Below are 25,970 nucleotides of genomic sequence, written 5' to 3' on the forward strand. Positions count from 1 at the left end.
TGTGTGTGTGTGTGTGTGTGTACGCCTGTGTCTGTGTGTTATCTATGGTTTCACACAGATTAGTAAGGTTGGGATAAGTCCCCCTTTCCTATCTCAGATAACAACATTTCACTTATTTTTGCCAGTACTTAGCTAAATGCAAGCAAGCACAGTATAGGCTGATTGCCAGAAGAACACTGGAAGTGCTTGTTTAATGTGCACTATATTTCATCATCTTTTGAAAAATAAAAACTCTGACACAATAATAACCGTTGACAGAAAAGAAGTTTGTTTTAAATAAAATGCAATAAAAGACTGGTACCAAATGTAATCTTGAAGATATGCATAGCATATACCTCTCAAATTAATATGGGACAGGAAAATGAATGAAAGAGTCAAAGACATAGGAAATGGGAGTATTATCATGGTCAACTATAATGTTAATATAAAAAGCAGCATCTTTTTTCATGGGACAAGAATTCTAGAGTTATGATGCAAACTTCCATCTAACCAATACCTGAAGTATTTTGTAAACAAATTACTTATTGGCCCCAAGCTAGGAGGGAAGAGTAAGAAATGTACAGAGTAAGATTTGTACAATTAATCAGCATATACACAAATCTTTCTTTACAACTGTGGAAGAACACATAACTTCTTTATTTTCCCCAAACCTAGGTGAAAAATGAATGGGCATGAAAGAGCCATACCCCAAGCTGGTTTTACTTTGTGTTTGAGTTGCTTTCAACTACCATGAGCAAGGTGGTAAGGGTGAAGCCATTTGCCCCTCCTCCCATACCAACAACCACAGCATCTTTCCTTGTGCTTATCCCCAAAGCCCTTCCCTAAAGTGTAAGGTATCCACACAAGTGTGTCTCCCCTTATTATATTACTACCTGTTAGCCAAAGCTGTTTGGGGGATTCACAAGCAAACTTAAAAGCATACAATTCACCACTACAGTAAAACAGAATATAAAAATAAAGTAGGAACTAAGATAAAAGCCAGCAGCAGTGCAAAGATCTAAAAATGTACTAACCATTTTTAAAACTAAAGGTTAAGAAGCCTGAGATTATATTTTTAAAAAACCTTCACCTGGTACCAGAAAGATCACAACACAGATGCCAGATGAGCATCTCCCAGGAGGGCATCCCGCACCACCTCTGGAAAATTCCACCTCACCTCCTTTGGCAGGGACCCCCAGGAAAAGGCCACTGATAATGATCCAGGAATGTATGGAATGAGACAATCCTTCAAGTAATGTGGCCTCAACCCTTGTAGGACTTTGAACTTTAATACCAGCACTTTAAATTGAGCTGGTAGGAAAAGAATGTGTATTTGCCTAATTAAAAAGTAAAACAGAGCTGTATCTGACAAGTGAAAATGTGGTCCTGAGCATATGTTGCTCATCACAGATTCCTATATGACACTTCATTGACTTACACCACTGTGAATTCAATCAAAGCTAATGATGACAATAATGGCATTCCTTCCATAGTCGAATTATAGACAATCCCTGAGTTATGAACATCTGAGTTTTGAGCAACCCATACTTACGAACAAACTGCCATAAACCCTATTAATTTTTTCAAAAAATACTGTGAAAATGGCTATCACCACAGAGAGACAGGAAACAAAAGGGGGGGAGAGGAAGGCCTCCAAAGCATGCCTTCCTGCCCTGCCCATTGTCTCCAGCATTTCCTTGCTGCAAAGAGGCACCAGTGAGCTTGGGTGGGGAGGGAGCCCAGAGATATTTGTGGTATTTCCACTTTCACAGGGGTCTTGAATCCCTAGCCCCTGCAAATGTGGAGGGCTGACTATATGTGATCCAACTCACATACAATTTCAACTGAAAGACAAATGTCTGTTTTCTTGAGAACAGTAGTTCATAATTCAGGGGTCACCTGTATTCTTAAGTGGTGTGCTTATTTTATTGGTTGCATTAGGAAGGAACTCTTGGCTAATTCACTAATCAGAATTTGGATAATAATTAATATGTCCATGTCATTTTAAAGCCTGGAAACAGCACCAGAAAGATTGGTGCTGTCTGTCTGCAGGTGCACAGTGAGAAGGCAAATCTCCCCAGGAAAAATTCACTCATTTTCTTTCTCTAAAACAAGCACATTTATAGAGGTTAATTTTGTATTTGCATTGTAAACTAGCTTGAATCTCAAACAAATAGCATATGGCATTGTATCAGGCAAGCAAATGTTACTCCTTATTGAAAAGGCAGTACTCATGAAACTCAGGTTCCAGTAGATTATCCAGACCAGAACTACCAATGACCACTTCCCACATTGTTTTTCCATAACAGCAATTAAAGCCACATAATCATCAAAATCTAGTGGGACCAAGCAAAAATATTGGCTCTACCATGCTTGTCACTTCCACTTTCAATTAAAAATCTAGGATTACGATTGTGACTTCTGTTTATTGTTGGCTATTTAGGGGTTAAGCAACTCAGAGTTAACCCACCAACAATCCATGTTGTGATGTTTGAATTGGGTGACTGATTACTACTAAATTAATCCCTTATATGATTCAATGCAACTGATGAAACATTTCCGTATATTTTCAAAAGGTGGTCCTGACAGTACATTAACTCAATGCTGTTAGCAACACATTTTTCTAAAGTTGTTATTCTGAGGAAATATCTACTGTACAGACTTAAAACGGTTTAACAGTAATTAAGTACAGTGGTACCTTGGCTCAAGAACGCCTCAGTTCACGATCACATTGGGTCACGAACAAAAATTTCATAAAAATTTTGACTCAGGTCGCAGACTCCACATTGGGTAGTGACTGCGATTGGGGCCATCTCCTCCCCACCTCCCCGATGGCCATGATCGTGTTGGGAGGGGGGAGATGGCTGAGATCGCACCCTCGTTTCCTGCAAGAGCGCAACCACGATCTCGACCATCTCCTCCCCCACGTCTGTCTCTCCCCCCAGCCACCCGCGATTGTACCCATCTCTCCCCCCAGCATGCCCATGAGTGCGTCCATCTATGTCCGTGCTTGTGCTGTGGTGAGATGGCCACACTTGTGCTCGGGGTGTGGGTGGGGAGACGGCCACAATCTTTGGAATGGATTAAGTTTGTGAGCCAAGGTACCGCTGTATCTCCAGAGAACATTGGGAATTGCAATTTGCTAGGCAGGGACAGATTAGACTTGGAATCAGACTTTTCTTTTAAAGTTTCAGTTCTGAAAACACAATTTTTCATTTGCCCCTCTTGCTTTCTTTGACCACATATTCCAGGCAAACAGCCACATCGTATTACAGTGTCCTCCTTTTCACTACATGATCCCTGAGTAACTTGGATTATTTGTATACCTAATCTACAAAAAGAAAAGCAAGGAGATGACATGAAAAAGGATGTCAATGTAACTTGCATAAAGTGTTTTTTGTGGGAAAGGATGGAATCTACTCCATCAACCTTGCTATTTTCAACTCAAACATGGAACTAGAAAATATTTGCTGCGAGGATATTCAAGAAAATATTCAGCAACCCTCCTTAGTTGTAGTTCCTGGTATTCTTTTGGGGAGGTAAGGGCAATTTTACTCATACAAAGCCAATATAGCACAGAGTCTGTGTGGCACAGTTGTTAGAGTGTTAGACTGGGATTTGTGAGATCCGGGTTCTAGTTCTACTTGGCCATGAAGCTCTCTGGATGACTTTGGGCCAGTCACTGAGACTTTGCCTGAGGAATGTTATGGGGATAACAAGGAAAGGAGGAAGATTATGTAAATTCACTTAGATTCTTCACAGGAAGAAAAAAGAAGGGATATAAATGCATAATAATACTTTCAAGGCAAAACCGGGTCAACATGACCCATGTATTTAATATGAATTAATATGCAGCTGTTTTCCAAGAGAAGTATCTTTTGTACCTACTTCAGCAACTCAAGGCTGCTTCACATATGACATTTCTTCTACAAAATATTACTTATATAAAGGTAAACCTGCATACTCAAAACAATGTAGAAACCATGCACTATTTGTTTTAATCAGCTATATGCTTAGAAGCTGATGGAATAGATACATTTTTCCCATATGTATAACATATTAGATTTTTTCCCATAAATTTACCCCAGTCTAAGGAAAAAGATCAACTGTGATGAAACAACCATCACTACAGTGTAATGCAACCCCACCTCCCAAATTTATTTCAAGTAAGCATATCTAGTAAGCAAGTATTTAGTTGTCAGTCCTTTTTAAGACTGAAAAATATAATTCTATGCGTAAGATTCAGATTACTAAAAATGCAGGTAACAGGCAAAATGCAGGTAGCCAATTTTGCATAGCCCTGATTTAATAAATCCTAATCCTAATCCTAACTGCACAGTAGTAGCACTCTATAAGCCTGATACTGTTTGCAGCTGCAGAAAGGCTCAGAGTAGTGATGAAAAGCAACTCACCATATCATTAGGATGCTTTCTGGGCCAGATACCTTATTTGCAATGCAATTCCTGTTTTGCAAAGTACTACAGATGTTATTGAAAAACAGTAAGTGGAATTGACTTTTTAATACACTCTCTGACTTTGAAGTGAACCTGATTGACATTAAACGGTCTTTTGTTCTACCAAACCTAAGTTATTTGCCAAAGCAACTCGGCATTATCAGTAATTAGGGTGGACATTGGCAATGGCATCTGTCATGATGTTTCCAAAGAGAAGATTGTTTTCAGTACAATTTCTCTCAGGTACCGGCAAATGCAAGGCCCTTGATTTTTGTCACACATAAACATAACATCTGTAAACTCACAGTATAGAGTTTGAGAAAATATGTTTGTGTATTTTGTGGAACAGACACAGCTACTGTGATGGAAATACTATGCACAGCATGTTTGTGTAGCCCAATGATTTGAAAATTTGAAAAACATATCTGTATTTCTTTGTGTATTTAATTAGTATTCACTGCAGTTGGAAGGCTATTTGCCCACTAATTTCTTGTACTTCTAGCTGGCATCAGAGATTTCTCAGCTTCAGTATAGGATGTTGAAAGACAGATTTCTGCAATAAGGTGGAAGAACATCAACTTGGAATATGCAGAAAACACCTACCATGCATTCTACTCTGTGCTCCTAATAGTGCATCAATAATGAGAAATATGGTAGTTGTTTCAGATTAACAAAGAATAATAGTATGTATATGATCGTATGTATATGATGAATGCCTCCACATCCAGAGAAGTAGTATTGGAGAGTGAAGAGAAATATATCATTTTACATAGCAGTGGGGGTTTGTGTTCACAGATGTGAAGATATGAGATCCTTTACATTCATTCAGTCATCCTGCCTAACAATAACATAGTTAAATTTACCTGTGGCAGTGATTCAATATTTACATGATGAAAAAATGCTTTATTTCAAAGGTATAAAGAGATATCTTCCCAGTTACAAAATATTAATGCTGATTTTGCTATCACTATAGGCCTTTTCCCATGAAGCAAAGTAATACTGCAGCATGTTGTCAGTCAAGGCAGTTTTCTAAAAAGCATTTATGAACATATATTTTTATGTAAACAGCTGGAGGCTATCACTTAACTCAGCTTATCTTCAAACAAAGATACTCAGCACCTTAATACTGCATAGTACTCGTTCCTAAGCCACTCAAGAGGAAACTGACAGATAACCTAAACACATTTCAGTTACTTTCTCCTGGGTCAGACAGATAAAAGAACAGGTAGAAAACCAATTACTGCAGGAGAAAATGTTGAGGTTATCAAACATTCCAATAAAACACCAGGCAAAGCACAATTCTGAACAAAAATTTAGAGTATAACTAATTCCATTAACCAGCAAATTATACAGAAACACTCATGACACCATCTTCACCTTTTGCCTTTAATTTCTTTTCTACTCTACAACTACAATGGTACTAAGTTAAGAATAAGGTGTAGTCCAGGAATTCTTAATGCAGTACTGAGAGTAGCCTGCCCAGTGGATGGGAGTGTGGAGAGAAAGGATTTAAAACTGGGACGCTACTTGATACTACCAAACAATTCACTGCAGGGTTTTATCCAGCAAGAGGCAAAACCACCATTTTTTTAAACATAGGATATAATTCTATAAACACTTACCTGGGGATGGGGCCCACTGAATTCAATGGAATTCATTTTTGAGTAGACAGGCACAGGATTGTAGGGGGAGTCAATAATTGCATGGGATACAATGACCATTATGGTCTGAGAACTCTGGATGACAGTCCAGGGCAGTGATGACAAACCTATGGCACACGTGCCCAAAGGGGGACACAGAGCCCTCTCTGTCAGCACACAATCACCCCAGCAGCCATGCTAATATATGGAAAGATTAAGGGCGCCAGGCAACGACATCACTCATTAGCCGCGACTCACTGAGCTTTCACATGGCTGGTCAGTGAGCTGCCAGGGATTTGCTTCAACTGTGATTTTAGCAGAAGGTAAGAAAGGTAGGAAATACACTCAGATGCCTTTTTCAGGGCCGGTCAAAAGCTGGTGGTCAGTGGAACGTTGCCCCCTTGTGCTGGTGGTCAGCAAATTCAGGTTTTATTGCAGTGTTGGCATTTTGCAATAAATAAATGGGTTCTGAGTTGCAGTTTGGGCACTCGGTCTCTAAAAAGTTCACCATCACTGGTCTAGGGGCACTGTTATCCTATCCAGATGCAGTCAGGGCTCCTCTAGGTTCACACAACCTCTGGTAAATCCAGGGTGCATAAAAATCAATGATTTTTTTTAAATGTAAATTTTGCTTTTTTATTAAAATTGGATTTTTAGAAAATTAAATCAGATTAAAAATAAATAAATCAGATTAAAAAAAATAAAATGCTTTTTGAGTAAATATCTGTCAAAAGATAGTTTTCTATTTAAAATACTTTATAGTCCAAAAGTTATTCATCATCAAATGAGAATTAATTTTTAATTATGTAGCATGAGACTATATATTCATGCAATGTTTAATTTGTTTGATAAATGAATTCCATTAATCCATTTACAATGTCATGCTCTTCCAGAGGTTTCTCTAGTATTATTGGGCACTTCTTTTATCTATAAGATATTATCACATATGCTTAGTTTTATAGTTCTCAAAACTGTAAATATGTGTCTGCGGAGATTACATGCCTCTTCTTCACAGCAAAAATGTTGTAAAATGGACATAAAAAGTCCTTAATACCATTGTTCTTTTGCAAATCTATGTACACAGAACGCAGCCCTTTTAAGTAGCACGTTTCAAAAAATTCAATGAATAAAAGATTGTTGGGAGTGGAACAGATATGCACAAGAAGCTAAGTGTGAGGAGGGAGGGGCAAGCAATAAAAATGAAAAAAACCTTTTTGAGCAGAATACTCCACAAGTCTTTGGATCTTTTTATGCATTGCCTGTGTATATTATTCTTTCCCTGGAGGAGAAAATCTATAATGGTAGCAGGCCATAAAAGAGACCCAATATGGGAATATTTTAATGAAGTTCCTTTATCTACAGGTAAGGCAGGCCTGCATGGGAATTATCTACAAAACCATGATTTAAATCTAGTCTTACTGACTAGTGATTTAAATTGTGCTTTAAATCAAATAGATTTAAATCAAATCCACCCTGGGTAAATCCAATGGTTCAATTGGAGTGAGAGGACCCAATCTGGCTGAGATGCTATGGGCTCAGAGAATTCTAGGCTTTGATATAGTCAGGAGTCTACTGGTAATAAATTGTCTGTTTTTCCCAATATTAACTATAAATCAGAACATGGCAAGATGGGGAGAAAGGAGCTCACTCATTTATATCAAAGCTAAAAATGACATCTTTTGCTTACCTGCTAGCATAAAACCTAGTTCCATCATGTGGATAATTGTCATCTACATATAGAGAAGAAGAAGAAATTGTGGTTGCTAAAGATGCAGCTTCAAACAGGGAGGCTGTGCTTGGCACTAAATCAGGCCGATGTCGGGAAGCTAATACTGCATAGGAAAAGAAAAGTTTATGTAAAGAGTTTTTGTATAAATTTTATTTTTAAGATGTGAAATTAATCCACAATCAATGGAAAAGTTTACAAGCTTACTTGCTGTGGAAAAATACATAGTGGCTGCATTTGGATGAGCATCCATGCTATTATAAATCATGGCTTATGAAGTTGTGGGTAAATGGTGTGGCTGTGTGCTTCTGCCTCCCCTACTCTCAATGTATGTTGGCTTTGGCCCAAAGATCCTAGCTTGCATTAAGCCAGAGTTCCCTGTTGAGTCCAAAGTGGAGAACATTGATTCATGGATTAATGTTGGTTAACAAACCATGAAAATAGGCTAGTAGGTAATCAAGTCAGGGTTTCTGTGGTAAATGCACAGTGGAAAGAGGGGCAGAAGAGGACCACAAGATAGTCCAGAGCTTCATAAAACTTGGTTTATGGAGTCTTGAACAATCATCTGAATGCAGCCAGAGAAAACAAATGGAAGGTGGGGCATTGGGATTCTAAGACTGATTTTCAGTTGCACACACTAATAGCCAATGATACCTGTTGATTTTCAAGTACCTGTAATCCAGGGGTAGGCAACATGGTGCCCACAGTCATCAATGTGCCCCAAGACACTTTTTTAAATATCTACCAAAAATGCCCTATCTTCCCACTTTTTAAAAAAGTAACATTTTCTTATTGACAGCTTGGTTGTTTGTGAAATAGATGGAAATTATGAGTTCAAAGCTGCTTAGAGCTCACATCTATCCTGCCTTGTACTTCAGTTTCTGGGCAGATTACTTGTCTTTTGCCATGCCTCCCATGGCAGCCATCTTGTGGTGGTGGCCATGAAAGTTTCCCAAAGTGCCAAACTTGCTCAAACAGGTTGCCTACCTCTGTTGTAGGCTCTACAAAGATATGGGACAAATTTATACTTTTTAACAGGAAATAAACCAAATGGTATATAACTGAAATCATTAGAAGGTTTCAGTATTCTTTGGTTCCATTTATAATTAGGATTTCAAATAGGATGATGGTATATTTATTCTTCATTCTCTTTATTCATTAATGGCTTGCCACAGCTTCCACTGAAAGAACCACATTGGCCCAGTAAATCGAACTGGGAGCATCTCATACTGCAGCACTGCGGGAGCTACACAGATGTGGACTGAAGGGCCATGTAGAGACTTCTCCAAACATGGAGTTAAACTCTTCTTGTATTACACCTTTCACTTTAAAAAATAATTACACAGATGGACTATGAACTCCAGCACTGGGGGAAAAATCTTACAGAGCAGGCAGCTCTTAAATTATTATTAATTATAGCATTTTTATGCCGCCTCTGTCACAAAAAGCCTGTGAAGATGATCCTGTAAATACTGTGAAGATGATCCAAGGACAAGAGGTCAAGGGTTAATGGAGTATCTGTCTTTTCTCCTCTCTTCCCTTGATCATCCCTGGTGCAGAGTGGGAGACAAGACAACTAGAAGGTTGTTCCCTTGGCTTATCTGAGGTGGGGAGATAGTTCTGTCCTGGGGCAACTGTGTTTTATTTGCTATGGCTTTTTGGTGCTTGACTGCTTACAGCTGGACAGGAGCCTAGATGGGAAATGCTCCAAGAGTTGGGGGTGGACAGCCCTAGGATTAGTTGCTGAGCTATCACCCTGTTCTCAGGATGTGCCTAAAACACATGCCACACGGATGGGGTTATTTGCTTTGCCTGGACCGATAAATGACCAGTGGTGTTTTGCACACCAGCACTGCTGGACTGCTACTCTTGCCTAGGTAATGCTGAGTAGGGCTAGTGGTTGTTATTTTCTGTCAAGGCAATGTACTGTGGAGTCTTCATACTATTGGAAGTTGGTTTGTGTTTTACCCTTTTAAATCTGTTCTTTTCTCCTAAACCTATTCCTTATTCTTTTCCCCTTTAACTTTTCACCCTCTCTTCCTTTCCCTTTGAAATAAACTCATTTTACTTTATAGGATTGGCTTGATTGGAGGAAATTTAGTGCTAAGTCCAGTACCCAGACACACGGGCAGTTTACTGGGATACACAGAGTAGACCCAGCTGGTCTACCAGCTCAGTGCAGCCCAGTCATCCTTCATCCTTACCTTCTTCATCAAGGCTACAGTAGCTTTGTCCTTCTGTAAGCAAGTCGTGTTTTTCATCTTTCCAGTCTTGGCTAACTACAGACACAAATTCCTGTGATGTAGCCTTTAAAGCAGCAATGGAATTACATCGTTTCTTGGAGGGTGAGGACTTTAAAGCTGTGTTTAAAGAGGAAGAAATTAAGGCAGAAATTTACGTCTGGACACTTCTCATAGCCAACAAGCAGTAATTATACCAGCAATATTTCCTGCGCAGACTTTGATCAATGTTGCTGACTGCCACAAAACAGATTTGATCAGATTATTCAAGTGATTGCCATCAGCATCCTAACTGCCATGCTTCACTTCAGTTCTATTGTTTATAACTCCAGGCCATCACATCAATACCATGCAAGACTGTAATTGTCTTCAGAAGGCTCTGTAATATAGGACACTATAAATCTGATAAATATTGGCTTTCAGCAATAGAATAACAATATTCAAACTGAACTTTTTAATGGCAAGGGGCTACTAGCAGACTACATACCTGGCACAATTTTTTCCATATAATCTTTTTATCTGAGAATGAATGGCATTTGTCCATTTAAAAAAAACCCTGGAATGTATTTTACAACATAAATATTTTATGGTTATATAAGCTGAACTCTTGCAGATTTGGACTCCTCTTTCAAGGACAAAAGTTTGTTTGACTCAAAATGTAGTCCAACGCAAACTTTAACATACAGGGGATTTATTCCAGATAACCGAAATGACTAAGAATTTCAATTGCTATTTACCAAAATAACCTGAAATCTTCCTATTTTCCTATTAGACCACATGTGCATGTGCAGAGATTTCAACAGTACCCTGCAGAGAAGAGCCCTGTTGGCTTCCCTACTGCCCCAGTACCTTTGGCACACTTACAACTGGCACTGTCCAGGAGATTTCCCATGAGTCTAAGCCCTTGCTTGGTCAAGGAATGCAAGCTGCAAATACGTGCTCCTTTAATAAGCAAAGTAGAGAAAGCTGACAGGGATATGGGAGGCATGATGTGACATTTCCCATACTGCCTGGCATGCTAATTGGTACACACAGAGAAGGCATTGTGGTTCATATATTAATGGGGAATTTCTGTGCCTGCCTGCACCGGGAAGGATCAAGTCCATGTTACCTTTTGCACATTTGCATTCACTATATTTTTCAGTGAAAATACTCTATAGTACAAAGTGCAAATAATATCTAATTGCAAGCTTAGGTAACTGGCTATACTCCAGATGTTTTGAACCACAATTCCCATGATGCCTTACCATCTAGACTGGGCTTATGGTACTTGTAATCAAAAATATCTGGGGACTACCAGCTTGCCTTTTCCTGAACTAAGTACCCAAATTACAAGCTTGCTGTGTTTGCAAATAAGCATCTGGGGCTGGCATTTTCAACTTGTACACTAGCAGCCTCTGTGGGAAGGCAACAGCCCTTTACTGCTATTTGCTTCCTTACAATGTTTGAGACAGGTTTTTACTTCCTATTTCATTTCATATAGTACAGCTCTTCCTTCCAAAACAGTACAGTGTCCTTCCAAAAATCCCACGTACCCCACCACCCAGGACAGTGAATGATGGGAATTGCAATCCAACATATCTACATGGCACTGACTGGGGGAAACTGATGTAGAACACCTACCAACAATGCTCACTATCTTCCTGGCAAAATTGTCATACATAAGCTATTTGCAACTGGTCTCCATAGGATAAACAGAATGTGAAGTCTGACCCTAAGTTAGTTAATGACAATTTGGAACCTACTTTGATTTTTTTTGAATACTCTGGAACTCATAAACTTTAAAAACCTGTCAGCATAAAAACTTGGTCTGTGGACTGAAACTGTGTCCTACAAGACAAAAAGAAGTCATATTATGTCAGTCAAAAACAAAAGAGGAAAAATATTAACAACAGACCATAAAGTTTATAGAAGAGTTTTTTAATTACACTGTGAAACCATCATAGATCTTCTAACTAAAATGACGTTTATGTCTTCATTATCAAAGTTATCATTGGCAAAATTTACTTGTCTCCTACCCATTAGATTTCATAATAATATTTACAGAGTAATACATTCTCAACTTGACGCTTACTCCCTCTATTTAAACACAAAAATGTTTTCTTAAGGCTTATATGACATAGTGAAGACAGACTTTCCAGATACTGTCTGAGGAAGTCAAAAAAATAATAAAAAGGGCAGAATAAGAGTCCACATTGGATGAATTGCCAATATCATGACGAGGTCCAGAGGTGATAACCCACATTCAGAGGTTGAGTGTGGGCTGTTGTTGAAATGTGGGTTCTGTTGTCTGAGCCAGCTGCACTAACAAGCCATGACTTGTTAACCATTAATAACCCATGAAGAGAACCTTCATTATGGCTTGTCACTGTACTATGAACTGTGGATGGTTCATTAGGGTTCGTTATCTCAACATGATAATCCACATTTCCACAACCACCTACAATTTAGTGGCAAACCACATTAAAACCATAATTAATTCTGGAATGTGGGTGATTGTGGTGAGTGAACTCTGTCTTTGGTTTTAAGAGGGTTAGGATGTTTTCTATCCTTGTTCAATACTGGAAAGTTTAGCTTATTTCTTGTCTTTTAATTTAAGAAAAGTACTTGCACTACAGTTGGTGCAAATATTGCAGAGAAAGGTAACTGTCTAGTCTTTATGCACAGTTAACTGTGTACTCACATACATTCCTTCTTTGCCTGTTGCCTCTCCTTTTCCCTCCATATATATATTCCCTCCACATATATATTTTCCTTTACTACCACCATGAAGACTGTAAATGTCTTTGAAATGGGGTCCTGCACTATTTTTCTCATTCTATTCTACAAAGGATTGTGCACATTGATAACACTGCATATAAGTGAATGCATAAATGACACTGCTGTGCAACAGTGTATGTATCCAATTAATACATGTGCCATATAATTGCTAGAAGTAAGATTAGTTAACACAAAAACTCATATCCAAACATTCTAAGATTTTTAAACATGACTTACTCCATCATAAACAAGTGCTTTCCAGGAATGTTCCAACTTCTTTATTAACCTGATGACACATCCCAAAAAATTAGCTTAGTGAAATATGTTCTTTTAGTTTACAAGATCAACACTTTAATTTAGCAACTAAATAGGTATACAAAATATTATTCCACATTACCTGTATGACTGCAGGATATCAATAATGCCCATAAATAGCAGCAGCTTTTCTCCTTTGTGGCTTTTAGCTGGAATGCCTCCCATTCTGACAGCAGCAACAAAATAATTTCAAGACACTGTATGTTAAACTTTTCTTTCGAAAATCCCTACTGAAATGTGCTAACTCAACTCAAACAAAAGAGCCTCATGGTATTTAGATTGAATAGCTGAAAGCCACATGCTAGGGGCAACAAGATCTGAGGAACAAAATTAATTTTAAAAGTAGACCTCTTTTTTCTTTTCATACATTTCATTGTGTTTCTTTTCTAATAATTCAAAGATCCTATGTATCCCCTTACATATTTAACATTATTCATTACTCCTCTGTTATTTATTTGCCCAAAATATTGTGTCACAGTACCAACAATGCTAGGGAATTAGGGACATTGTATCCTAGTTCTAAAGCATATCATGCACCATGGTCTGACTGGAGTCCACCAGGTAGGAAGCCTTCAGTGTGGTGGCCCCATTTCTATGGGTGGTCAGACAGGCACCAATACTGTGCTCTTTTCATCACTTGCTAAAGGCTTCTTACCCTATGAAGCCTTTTCCTGCTGACCAGCCACAATCTTAATGTAATTTTGTTTTAAAATGTTTTTAACTTACTATTTTTTTTTATTTTTTCTTGGTACTGTGGACTGCTCCAGATTCTGTTTGGGTGTGGAGCAACAAAGAAATATTTTAATGTGCCCCCCCGCACACACACAAATAATGGATAATCATTTTAAATTTTTATAGTCAACAGAACAGCCTCAGTCCTTCAAAGGAGATTTGATTTAATCTGTCCTTCAAAATTTGATAGACAAACAGGCCTATTTTAGATGCAGTATTCAGAAAAGTGAAAAACAGATTTAGGAGCATCCAGTAACTTTTTCTTTAAGCGTAGATTTTTCAGGACTTACGTATTGGTGCTTTCTGTGATAACACAGTCCCCAGTTTTTCCTGGACCTTGTATTGATTCCATAGCTGTGGAATAGAGAACCCTTTGTCCTCCTGGGCGCTTAGAATCAGATGTGTTTTGAGAACTCTCGCCTTCTCTCTCTTTTGCAGCACTGTCCAATATGTGGATTCCAAGCAGCAAACTATAGTCCATGATTTTAAAGCTTTCCAGCACCTAGGCAAAAAGATTTTTTAGACTGAAAATAGTTGTACTGAAAAGCCAAATGACCCAGATCTGTAAGAAAAACAATTTGTTTAAGTTCTAAACAGTAAAATGATAAATGATTTGCACAATAGAATACACCAATGGTAAAATGTCAAATCCAAATAAAAGTATAGTTCCTCTGTCAACTATAAAATGATGGTATATATAGAGTGGGGGGCAGATAGACGAAATAAGAGATTATACCCTATTAATATAAACAACTTTTTAACTATAAAATACAAAGACCACAGCTTTTGTGCTATGCATTTAAAAAAAAATCTCAATGAGACAACATTCATATGAACAAGTAATGTATTAAGCTTGGAAGAAAAATGGTGCTTATTTATTATTTTCTAAGTATAGCAAAAGAGAGTAGCTGAGATAAGCCAGATTTCTCAGATAACCAACAAAAGTTTATAAAAGTAGGAATTATTTTATTATATTTATACCATAGTTTTTGAACAAGATTGGATCCCAAAGTAGCTTAGGATTACATTCCATCATGAGTGGAGAGTAAGTATAGGAGGAAGGATATTTATAGCTCAGTGTTCTAATATCACTTTCTTCCTTCTTGGTGCTCTGAATAGGTCTTGTCATAGTCTGCCTGGATAGTTTATTCCTTCTGTGAGTTTTGATTATAGCCAGCAACTGAACTTTATGCCTTTCTAGAAAATGATCCCTCCGTGGAAGCAGGATCTTTACATATTAAACTTCTGAAGTGAGAAATATCTCAGCTGTAATGCATGCACATCAATGCACAGAGATAAAATTTGAGTGGACTTCCTTTAGCCCCACTGTTGCCTATGCAAAAAATGCTGAAATATGTTCCAAGTTGCAGCCACTGTATATTAAGTACAAACAAATCTATCATGAAATTAAATGCTCTGTTCAACTTCCTTAATGGTTTTGCCTGTCAGTAAACTGTTATTGCCAGCTTTATGTAGAGTAACTGGGTCCATGCAGAGGTATGGGGTACTCAAACAACCATCACCATTTAGATATGTTGTCTATTGTTAACATCTTTTATGGGAGCAGGATAGGGAGATTAAATAGTATCTATGAATACCACAGGAAGGCCTTGCCATTCTTCCCTTGTTACATTTGCAAGTTTTCCCATCTTCATTACTGCTGGATAGTGCCAATCTGTGTGTGAAATTTAGCACCTACCCTGCAGCTTCTTCAATGTCACTGCTATTTTAAGATGCCTTATCAAAATATTCAATGATGGTGCAATCTTTGTTTGCCCAGAAAAAAGCCCCACTTGAGCGCAATGCCGAACTTTCTACCACTTGAGATCTAAGAGGCTTCACTTTTGGAATGCAATATAGAGTATTTGCGAAGAACAATCCCCCTTGGACATAACAAAAATCTGTGCATCTAAACATGAATGAAAATATTACCACAAAACAAAATATCGGATCTTTCTGAGAATACAAGATTCTGCAAATGGAGCATGGGTCTTGGCCAGTGCAGCATTTCTGCTACTTATGTGCTTGACCTCTGAAATCTTTCCACAATGTGAGTTGGTTCACACAGAGATATTTTAATGAGACACCAGTCTAAAGCTCTGCAGCTTGCTTGCATTATCAAAAAGTAACTTTTTCCTTCCATTGTCAATCATGGTTTTTTCCATTTGATATGTAAGGAGGGGATATGCCATTCCTTGAAAGCAGTAGAAATACAGTATAACATGGTGGTTCCCCAATGGAATTGATTCTGGTGTGGTTGCTGAAACACAGACCTGAAAGCTAAATGAAGATGCCTGATTTTGTCAGGCCTTTGGTCCACCGAGCCTAAAGATTACTCAGAGTAGCAGTTGCTCGCCAAGAATTCAAACAGAGGTATTTTCCAGCCCTGCTGCCTCAATTTCCTTTTTTAACTAATTTCCTTTTTTCTGAATGGAAAGCATGTTTTCTGCCACCATGACACAGAACCTGAAATTCTTGTGTTGTCCGTAAGCCTGATTTCCCTGGTTTATGTAACTAAGGAAAGCATGTTTAAAATGCAATTTCTACAGGAAAGTTCAGAGTATTATTTTGCTAACAAAGGCGAGGACAAACACATTGTTGGCAGTGGGAACTCCCCTTGCTTACAGCTGTCAAAGCAAAGCAATCTGTTTGGAGGGCATTCCAGCCTATCATAGTTACCCACAATGGACTGCTGTTGTGCAAACCCAGTTGCTATCTCAAGTTCAAATTTGTTTGCATAATTGTTGTGCTCTGCCAACCTTGAGGTTAAGGTTTATTTAAAGGCAGAAAAAGAAAAACTAAGAACCAAAGATATAACTACTTCTGCAAACTAGGAATATGAAACAATAGCACAATACTATAGCACAATGTGTGTTATCAGAGTTGTTATTATTATGCTGTTTCTAACGGATAGTTTGCTTTTTCCTTCTTCCGCAGAAACAAAACAGGCTCTTACTATTAGAGAATGAATGGTTCAGTTCAGTACCGTGGCATCCAGTTGATCATACAATAATGACAATTTACTCAAGTCAGAAAATAAGGTCACATGCTCTATCACAAATGAAGCTACTACCATTAACCTATATTTATACCACACCAGGATACACATTTGAAGATGCAAACAATTTAAAAAACTTGACTTCAGCTCAATGGCATGGTACAATTGCTTCACTCTTCTATAAAGCAAATATTTAATCAGGAAGTTAAGCATTTTTTACTTTCATCTAAGATCCCTGAATACACACTCAGTTGCGTGTCACAGCTTAGAAGGATTATGACTGAATATATGTATTATTTATGCTAAAATCATTTTCTGACATAAAACACATTAAATGCTAAAACTAAATATAGCATGGGGTATCCTTAAATTCTAAAAAGAGACTATCAAAAGATTTCATATTCTAACTATTTCTTATACTCACTTTCTAGTTAAGCAATATAATGTAGTACCACAGGAAAACTTTCAATTGCCAGAGAAAAGCAAGTCATACTGTTCATTATGATAGTTTTCTCACTTTTTTCCCTAAACAAAAGGTGAATGTTTGGAACTACCCCTGAGAAAAGGCAAAATCAGTTTCCTAATGCCAACAGTAAAGGCCTTGTTAAGATGTGGAATTATTTTTATGGGCTGGATCCAATGCTGTCATTCTGCTGAGGGAACTGGTTTCCATTCATCAAACTCTGAAGGTAGCAATACCCCCCACTATTCCTGCAACCCCCCAATTCTATTCTGGAGGGCCAAGAAATCTTACGAAGCAGATTTTCAGGCAGCACAGAAGGCTGCAGAGGGGAAGAAAGAGGAAGAAGGCCCACTGCCATAGCAGACTTCCACTAGCATGACATTTGATTTAATCCTATGTCTCGCAATGGCACAGCAGGGAGTACAGTGTAAAGTAAAAGGGTTTCTAGTATCTGTGGCCCAAACCAACAGTTCTAATGTCCAACAGAACACAGTGAAGATAGTTATCCATAGCAAGAATTGAATCCAGCTTACAGAGTTATGCAAAAGCAAGTTCTTGAAAGAAATACTTCAATGAGGCTGTCTGTCTCAGATGAATCCTATAGAACTGTACTCAGAATTGTGGCCTACAATACTCAGTTACTCCTAAGTCAAGGTTACCCTGGGTTGTACTAATGGAAAGATGCATGGTTATAACTGAGTGGCTTGCAAAACATCACCACCATCACGCATTACTCATTAGGATTTTTTTTAAAGAGACCTGCTCCCTTTTCTGAGTTTATATCAAACTCAAAATCTAAGTTCCACACATGGGATTTTTAGGATTTCCCCTTCCAAGTGCAGCTCCTTATATGGCTCTTGAGGTACTTCTAGGCTGGCAAGTCCCAAAGGTAGAATTCACTTTGGAGGATGATCTTAGTTCAAAAATTTGAGAATATTGTTTTACAAGATAAATTAATATTTGTTTTTGGGTGTTAGCTGAAGTTCTCTTGAGGAAAAAAACGCACAGTGCTCATTCTTTTTCAGCAATATGTTTTGCTTGGGAAAGAAATAATCAGTTATCTCTGGTATGAAACTATCTGAACAAACTGAGCGTATGTCCTGCTGGTATATATATACTACTTCAGGGTTTATGACACCAGAACTCCTCCTTTCACCCAAATATTTAAAATGTTAAGAAAAACAGATTTTGTCCTCATTTTCCCAGAGCCTGACTTCAAGAATAAATGTGGAATAAAAGAAGCAATACATAGGAGGAAATTCAACATTATCTTGTGAAAAAAGTATTTCTCCTAATCATAAAGTATGGAGAATGTACAAAAACAATGTGCTGGAGGTCTTGCTTCTAGGAAGCAAAGTCTGGAGAGAGATGTAATTCTGAAAAAGAGCCCCCAACTCTCTAATCTGCTGTTAGTTCTCTCTTTTTAAAGTACCTCACTATCTCTAGCACACTGGTGAACTGAACACCATGCATTCTTCTGCTGCCACCTACTTCTCAGGCATGGAAACAGAGCAATCCAACCCAGGTGCTTGAGTAAAAGCAGCACAATGTCTTCTTTCCTCAGGCACATGACATGGTCACGGGGGTGCTTTGCTTCCAAGCTGAAGGACGTGGATGCAAGTGCTAACAATCCAGCCAGTGAACAAGCACAGAGAGACAAGACCCATATATGTGGGCAGGCAGATTAATTAAAAAATGTTGCAGGCCAGTAACTTTTGTGGAATAATCTGAAAATTTGCTTTTCTGTGGCCCAAATGATCCTCCTTTGATGAAGGGTCATGAAAGAAACCACCCTTGTACTGCAACCCTCCTTCATTACACAGGTAGATTTCTAGATTCAACCTTTCATTAAACAAAATGAATAGAATTTACATCTGGCCACAGTTACTACTGGAAAAGCCCACAAGCTAGGCACCGAGGTTTTGATGGACAGATAATAGCATCTATGGACAGTAAAATCCTTCACCAGAAAATGCTCCTTCCCAACATCAGTATTAGTCTAGCCTAGGTTTTTCAATCCGTAAATCTTACCTCTTTACAAACTGTCAACTTCCTTTATTAAACAGTAGGACACACAACCATTTCCCACTAAGAATCTACTTTGTATTTTCCTATAGTTGTAACATAAGAATAAGTGTTCAAGCAATGCCTTGATCATTCTTGAAGCACTGCCTTTGGTAAGGGGAAAAAACATCAGCAAAAACAATGTAATAACCATCAATTTAACAATTATTGAAGGTAAGGAAGAAAGGATGGGAGGAAAAATATACAGATGTGTGTATATACACCACAACATTCAAGGGGTTGATTAAGTAAGAAGGTCACAGTAAGACTCTATATTCCTATAGTTTTGTCTTAGGAAACATTACTGCTGGTAACATATTCCAATGTAGGTTTTCCCACATAGACTACAGAGTGATCCTGTGAGGTTAACATATTGCAGCCTCTATGAAGGATTTGCAGACAGTCTGGAACAGAATTGCAAAAAGTTTCGCATATGTTGCAGAAAAAGTTATCAGCTTTTGTTCTTTTAAATTTGACTTTCACTTAAGTAATCTGCTTATTTTCCAATATCATACATTCAACTGTAGTTTTATAGTTTTGATGCTACTATTAACCTCTTGACATTATAAAGGGTAAAGGGCGTATGGGTTTCCAGAGAAAATATTCTTACACATAATGACTATTTAGTTGTGTTCATGGAATATTCATTTCTAGAGACTAAAATGTGGAACAATATCCTTTGTTTGGGAAAATGCCTGATGAGCATACAGCTGATTATTAGATCATCTCAGCTTCACACTCAAAAGCCAAACAAAGAATGGCTTTATATTCACTAATAAGACTTGGCACAATGCTGTACTGTGCTCACAAACATTGCACTCCTCTTATAAGAGATGCTCTTTTTGTTATATAGCCCTCATCTCAGCTATGCTAGTTTCTCAGCAGGGCACTTTCATGCTTTGCCTTAAGTCTTCCCTCCCTTTATTTTTTACATTCTTACACAGTTGAAAGATCTACCCTGCCCGACAACAAGATATTATACTGGAGATGAAGGAAGGGCAACACATGCCCCCCTCACCATCCTTTTCTGCAGTTCCTATCCCCCACTGATAAATTTGCTGCTGCCACAAAAGAGCCACCATTTTCCTTTAAAACATGGTACACTGGGAAAGTGTGCCTCATTAAGAAACAGAGCCATGTTCCTGAAGAGTCCCCACTGGATAAAGTGGTAGAGCAGAGGAATGTGGCCTTCAATGGCAGGGGGAATTGACCCTGAGACCTGCCAAAGTTGTTCATTTCTGATCTAGTCATATCTGATTATCATATGCATATTGTATTTCTTGTTTGCTGCATGTAGGTGAGTCCCAATTGGCCTCTACTTTTCACACAGATGGAAAAACCACATACATGGGCTTCATGGTAATTCCTGTGGAAGTGCTTTCCATGCAGGAACATCAAGACATGCAATGACAGTTGCTTTTTTTTTAGCAAGGTTTCATGGGCTGAACAGCAAAACCAAAATTCCAGGTACTACCTCCTGTGAAAAAGTTCCAATGCAAGTGAGCCACTAATTTTAACTTCCAAGCACAGAATCCTGTGTAGTTTAGACAGAAAAAAAGCTCTCCAACTCCCAGCATTTTCTAGCCAGCACCACTAGACATTTTTCTGTCTGAACATGTACAGGATGCAAATTCACAAAAGCAATGGAATGCATAAATACACAAAATAACACCATGATTTTACTTGAATGGTTCAACAGAAGATTGATAAACACCACATTTCAAGATCCTCATAGTCTATCCTAAAATAATTACTTGGAGTGTTTTTTTCCCCAGAGACAAAGAAAGAAAAAGTGCAATTCTATGCATATATACTCAGAGGTAAGTCCTATCAAATTCTATAGGACACTCCGAAATGAGTGTTCACAGCATTGCAACCTAAGACAGATTAAAGGATGATGATCAATAGAAATGAGGGCCTAACACAGAACTGGGGGAGGGGAAGTGGAGAGATAATGAACTAAAGAAAAAATGTTAAGAGAGCCATGATAGGTATGCTTAAAAAGAGAAAAACAAAAAGCACATCTTTAAAATTAAAATACAGAGAACCTTGTTAAACTCTTGTGTCTACTAATTTTTAACTCTTCATTTTTATATTGTCTGAAACAGAAAAATATTTTTGCTTATTTTTGCAGTATACCCCCGTGAAGTCGCAGTTCAGCGTTGCGGCCTCAGTCTTTCACAGAATTCTTCTCCAAGCGAGTCCAAGTCAATCTCCTTGTGAGTAAGCCAATGCCTCACTGTGCAACGGCTTACTAACAAGGAGATTGTTTCCTCCGAGTTTGGATTCGCTCGGAGCAAACGATCTCTGTGCAGCCACCTCCGTGGCTCCTGCCCGCACCGCTTTGGCAGCCGGCGCCCAATGCCAGCACCAAATTTGTGGGTTTTCATAATTTATGGGTGCTTTAGGGACGTTACCCCCATGAATTCTGGGGGACTACTGTATATTATGATAACTTAATGACTAACATATTTATTATTTTTAATTATATATCACTTTGAAGAGCTAGTGGGATCCTCAGTTATTATAAACAGTTTTAATGATTAGATAGATAGATAGATAGATAGATAAATGGTAACATAACCACTTCATCTTTTTGCTGTGTTAATATAACAAGAGAACTACGGTGTGAAAAAAGGAAGTGCTATCAAAAGATTTCACTTACACGACAGTCTCTCTGTAGTGTTTTCATCAGTGCACTATAGGTTTCCGAGTCAAAATATAATCCTTCATGCATATCTTGCAAAAAATCCAAGTCTTTAAAAGTGGGGTTGGACTTCTCTCGCTCTTTCCTGGATGCCCTCCTTTTGTATGTGGAGCCTTTCAAGTCATAGTTGAAATGCATTTTCAATGCTCGTGGCAAAACATTGTTCATCACAACTATCCTGATATTAATACCCCCCGACTGAACACAATACAGTCCATAAAATTTTGGCAAAAGCGTCCTTGGATTCTGGTTGAGATTCTTGAAAAACAAAACAAAACAAAATCCATCAACATCTGTGACATACTTAAGGTAAATTTTCCATCAGCATTTAAATATGAAAGGGGGATCTTCTATTCTCTCTTCAGGCATGCATTCCCCTTACCAGCCTCAACCATGGCTAAGACAGGTGCTGACATTAACCTCTTCGAACTATTACCAGATTTCCCCCTTACCTAAGGAATTCTAACTAGTGTTGAATCCTGATTTAAAGGGAAATCTAACTGACAATAGAGCCAATATCACTGTTGATATTACGCCTAACCATATTTAAAGCAACCAAGGAGGAAATTTTGATGCATAGTGAAGTAACTGCCCATTATCCTGTGCCCCAATCCTAAAAAATGGATCAGGGGAATTACAGCAGCACCAACCCAGAAATAAAAAAATATTCAAAACAGGCAAATTTTACAATTTGCTGACATAGCACACTGATACAGGCAATGTGGTTTACCAACACCAATGCAAGGTCAACACCACAAAACAGGATACAGTGGTAGTCTTACATAGGTGTTCTATCAGTATCATGATCATTCACAGTAATTGTGATGATTAAGAGAATTAGTCTGTTAACCTTGAATATTTGAAAGTTCACCTATATCTCATAAATAATGTAAAATATGAAGTACATGTTTAAAACACTGAAAGCAGTGTTTAAAATTACTCAAAAATGAAGAAGCACTGAATAAAGCCATTAAAGTACTAAGTAAAAATTCACATGCACAAGAGAAACTAAATAGGAAACGCTGAGGATTTGAATTTATTTACCATATAGTAGCCAGGCAACAGCTTCTGAAGAAACTCTGCTTCTTTGTGTTGAACTGTTTTGATTATGAACTCATCATCACTAGTGACAAAGAACAAGGATCCACTGGCACCAGGATTGGATAGTTCTATTAGTGGTTCACTGCAGATTGAATACTGAACACACAAAGAGACATTTAATGCTACCCTGAGTGATGGAAATATAAAAGCCATTTTTTAAAAGTAGGTTAATCACAAAAGGTGGCTAAGGAGACATTTATGAACTCTACTATTTAAACATTCCACTGCTCATTTACTTTGGAAAGCCCCCACCAGTAAGGAATTTATGGAACACAAACAGGTTTTTCCTCATTATATACTATGCCTCCTTTCCCAGAACTGGCCTGCAAGTACCTCATAAGACTTTGTTGGTACTACTTTAAAAGTCCTCCCTACTTTTCTTTTGGAACTTCTGAACAGGTCTCATTAAAATTACAGAAACTATGCAACAACACATACTTGTACAATCCCCATTCTTTGCAACAGAACACACTCAAGAGAAATTCCTAGCTGAGCAGGCCTACCTAGTGTGATCACTTTCTCAGCTGCTCATACGGGGTTTGATTCAGGAGCTTTGTCCTGATTAACAAAAAACATGAGGAATTGGAGTTTAAGTAACAATCTTTGAATTTACTTTCCAGGCAGCTGCATTTTATTCTGATAATTTACATTTATGTCTCCTTAAGAACAGAGGTTCCTCCTGTGTATGTTACTGCTGTGAAACACTTCTCAAAACAGTCCCAGCATACTAGATCTATTTTTTTTATTGGCTGTTTGATCAATGAAGGAAATGAACATACTGCAGTAGTGATTAAATCAATGGAAAAGTTTGAGGTGGAGCAATTTAAGAGTAAATATTTATCCTCCATGCATTTGTGTACATATACCCAATATAACAAAGAACAGTATTTATATTTTAACAAGCTAGGATACCAAGCATGTTTTAATAGGTTAGAGGTGTTACCAAGTAATCTAGGTTAAGGTGTAAAAATAAGAAAACATATTGGTTCCTTAATCTAGAACTCTACCTCAGAATTCCAAACTTATGAAGTATCAGCACTTTCTATTCCTTGAAGTGAATGGCATTCTCAATCATGAAAGCTCCTTATTTATTTTCAAGTTCCATAGCAGAATGTCAGTCCAAGAGTATCCATTTAAGAAGTCTAGTAATTTTAGAATTGTTACTATGGTTTATTTGACCTAGTTACTTTTTCTTTTTCAAGAAATATCAGTATGACAGAACCATGAAACTAAGCAGAGAACCAGTTCACACAAAACACACTTCTTACATGGACAGCTTATCTCCTGCAGCGAATATTGTATCCCCATGTATACACTGTTTATTCCAAGTGAAGGTTGGAATAAACAGCAGTGCCAAAAAAGGGGAAAAATCAGTGGCAAAGTAATCCTACAACTGAACATATAAAGGATTTTCAACTCACCCCATCTCACTAATATACAGAACCACACTGAGAGACTTAGAAGAACTTAAAAGTTAAATCACTTAACAAGCATCTTTTTGTAACATAGCTTTGAAAATACTTCATTCCCGACAAATTGAGGGAAGGATCAGATTTACAAGGGTTCAGAATATGGCTGAGTATTTCAAAGACTGATTCTCAGGCAGGAACTAGAATACATTTTTGGTCTCAAGAACAGCATGACATCTGGAATTTGCCAATCCAGTACTCTGAATGATGTCAAGGGAATGAGGCCCCTCCTACTTTTCTGACATAAACCAACCCTTTCTGTCTGTGGAAAACAGGACTCAGTAGGCACACGGAAGAGGCATTCAAATACAAGCTGGATCAGGTGCCTCCTCTGTCTTGCTCTACTCTCTGTTCTGACTGGGGCAGCAAGTAGCAGGGAAAGAGAAAGCACTCAGCCAGTGCTTGGAGCTATTCTGTGTAATCTTTGATTTGTGGCTGGAGATAAGATGATCCCTCTCCCCACCCTCTCCCACAAGTCCCAAGTAGCTTCTGGGCCTCTGTATTAGGGGATCAGTACAGTACACTCTGATGTTTCATGACGTAACATGGTTGTAGACTGAGCTCCTAGTTCTTTCCTTGCAAACAAGAGTAGTCTAAATACTGAATTTTTTATCACTTTGCATTCAATAATGGATTACTTGGGATATATTTTCTGTGGGCATCTGAACCTTTAATAATAGCTTTATCAATAAGTGTACCTATAAATAAAAATAAAATATGACCTCAAAAGCTGTGATATGCATTTTTAGCTCATGCATCCAGTCCCTTTGTGACATACAATAAGCAACCCCGGGCAAGCGAATGCAGGCAGACGCACGCGGCTGCGACCTCGCCGGCAGCCAGCTCCACCGGCCAGCGCGGCCGCACGCGGCGCCGGAGAGCGCCGCCCGCCAGCCCAGGTGATCGGGCGCGCGCGGTGCGCGACGGGGCGGATCTCGGAGGCGCCCTGCGGAGTCAAAGCCGCGGCAACGGCCAGGAGGGAACGGCCCCCCAGGCAGGAAACACCGACCCCGCGCTGCAAGAGACGCTTCCGCCCACCTCCAGCATCACGCCGCTCCCGGGCAAGCGAATGCAGGCAGACGCACGCGGCTGCGACCTCGACGGCAGCCAGCTCCACCGGCCAGCGCGGCCGCACGCGGCGCCGGAGAGCGCCGCCCGCCAGCCCAGGTGATCGGGCGCGCGCGGAGCGTGACGGGGCGGGTCTCGGAGGCGCCCTGCAGAGTCAAAGCCGCGGCAACGGCCGGGGCCGGCGGCCGAAGGGCGGCGACCAAAGGGGTCGCCGCTGTTTGGGGTGCCGTTCGGGGGGACGAGAGGGGGGCTGG

The 25,970-nt window shown here is 38.8% G+C and overlaps 1 protein-coding gene across 8 annotated transcripts in view; it reads right to left on the reverse strand.

Annotated features, from left to right (window-relative positions):
* Positions 1-25,970, reverse strand: part of PIP5K1B (phosphatidylinositol-4-phosphate 5-kinase type 1 beta) — an 86,471-nt gene that overhangs the window by 13,784 nt on the left and 46,717 nt on the right. For all 8 annotated transcript variants that reach the window (XM_044446737.1, XM_044446734.1, XM_044446735.1 and 5 more), the window contains 8 exons: positions 23,123-23,275; positions 22,037-22,336; positions 14,137-14,348; positions 13,197-13,280; positions 13,037-13,085; positions 11,785-11,869; positions 10,004-10,159; positions 7,761-7,905 (listed from right to left, as the gene is read on the reverse strand). In XM_044446737.1, coding sequence (XP_044302672.1) covers positions 7,761-7,905; positions 10,004-10,159; positions 11,785-11,869; positions 13,037-13,085; positions 13,197-13,280; positions 14,137-14,348; positions 22,037-22,336; positions 23,123-23,275 — 1,184 coding nt within the window. The remainder of the gene's footprint in view (positions 1-7,760; positions 7,906-10,003; positions 10,160-11,784; positions 11,870-13,036; positions 13,086-13,196; positions 13,281-14,136; positions 14,349-22,036; positions 22,337-23,122; positions 23,276-25,970) is intronic.

Source organism: Varanus komodoensis, unplaced genomic scaffold (assembly GCF_004798865.1).
Source record: "Varanus komodoensis strain SLA01 unplaced genomic scaffold, ASM479886v1 scaffold5, whole genome shotgun sequence".
NCBI lineage: Eukaryota > Metazoa > Chordata > Lepidosauria > Squamata > Varanidae > Varanus > Varanus komodoensis.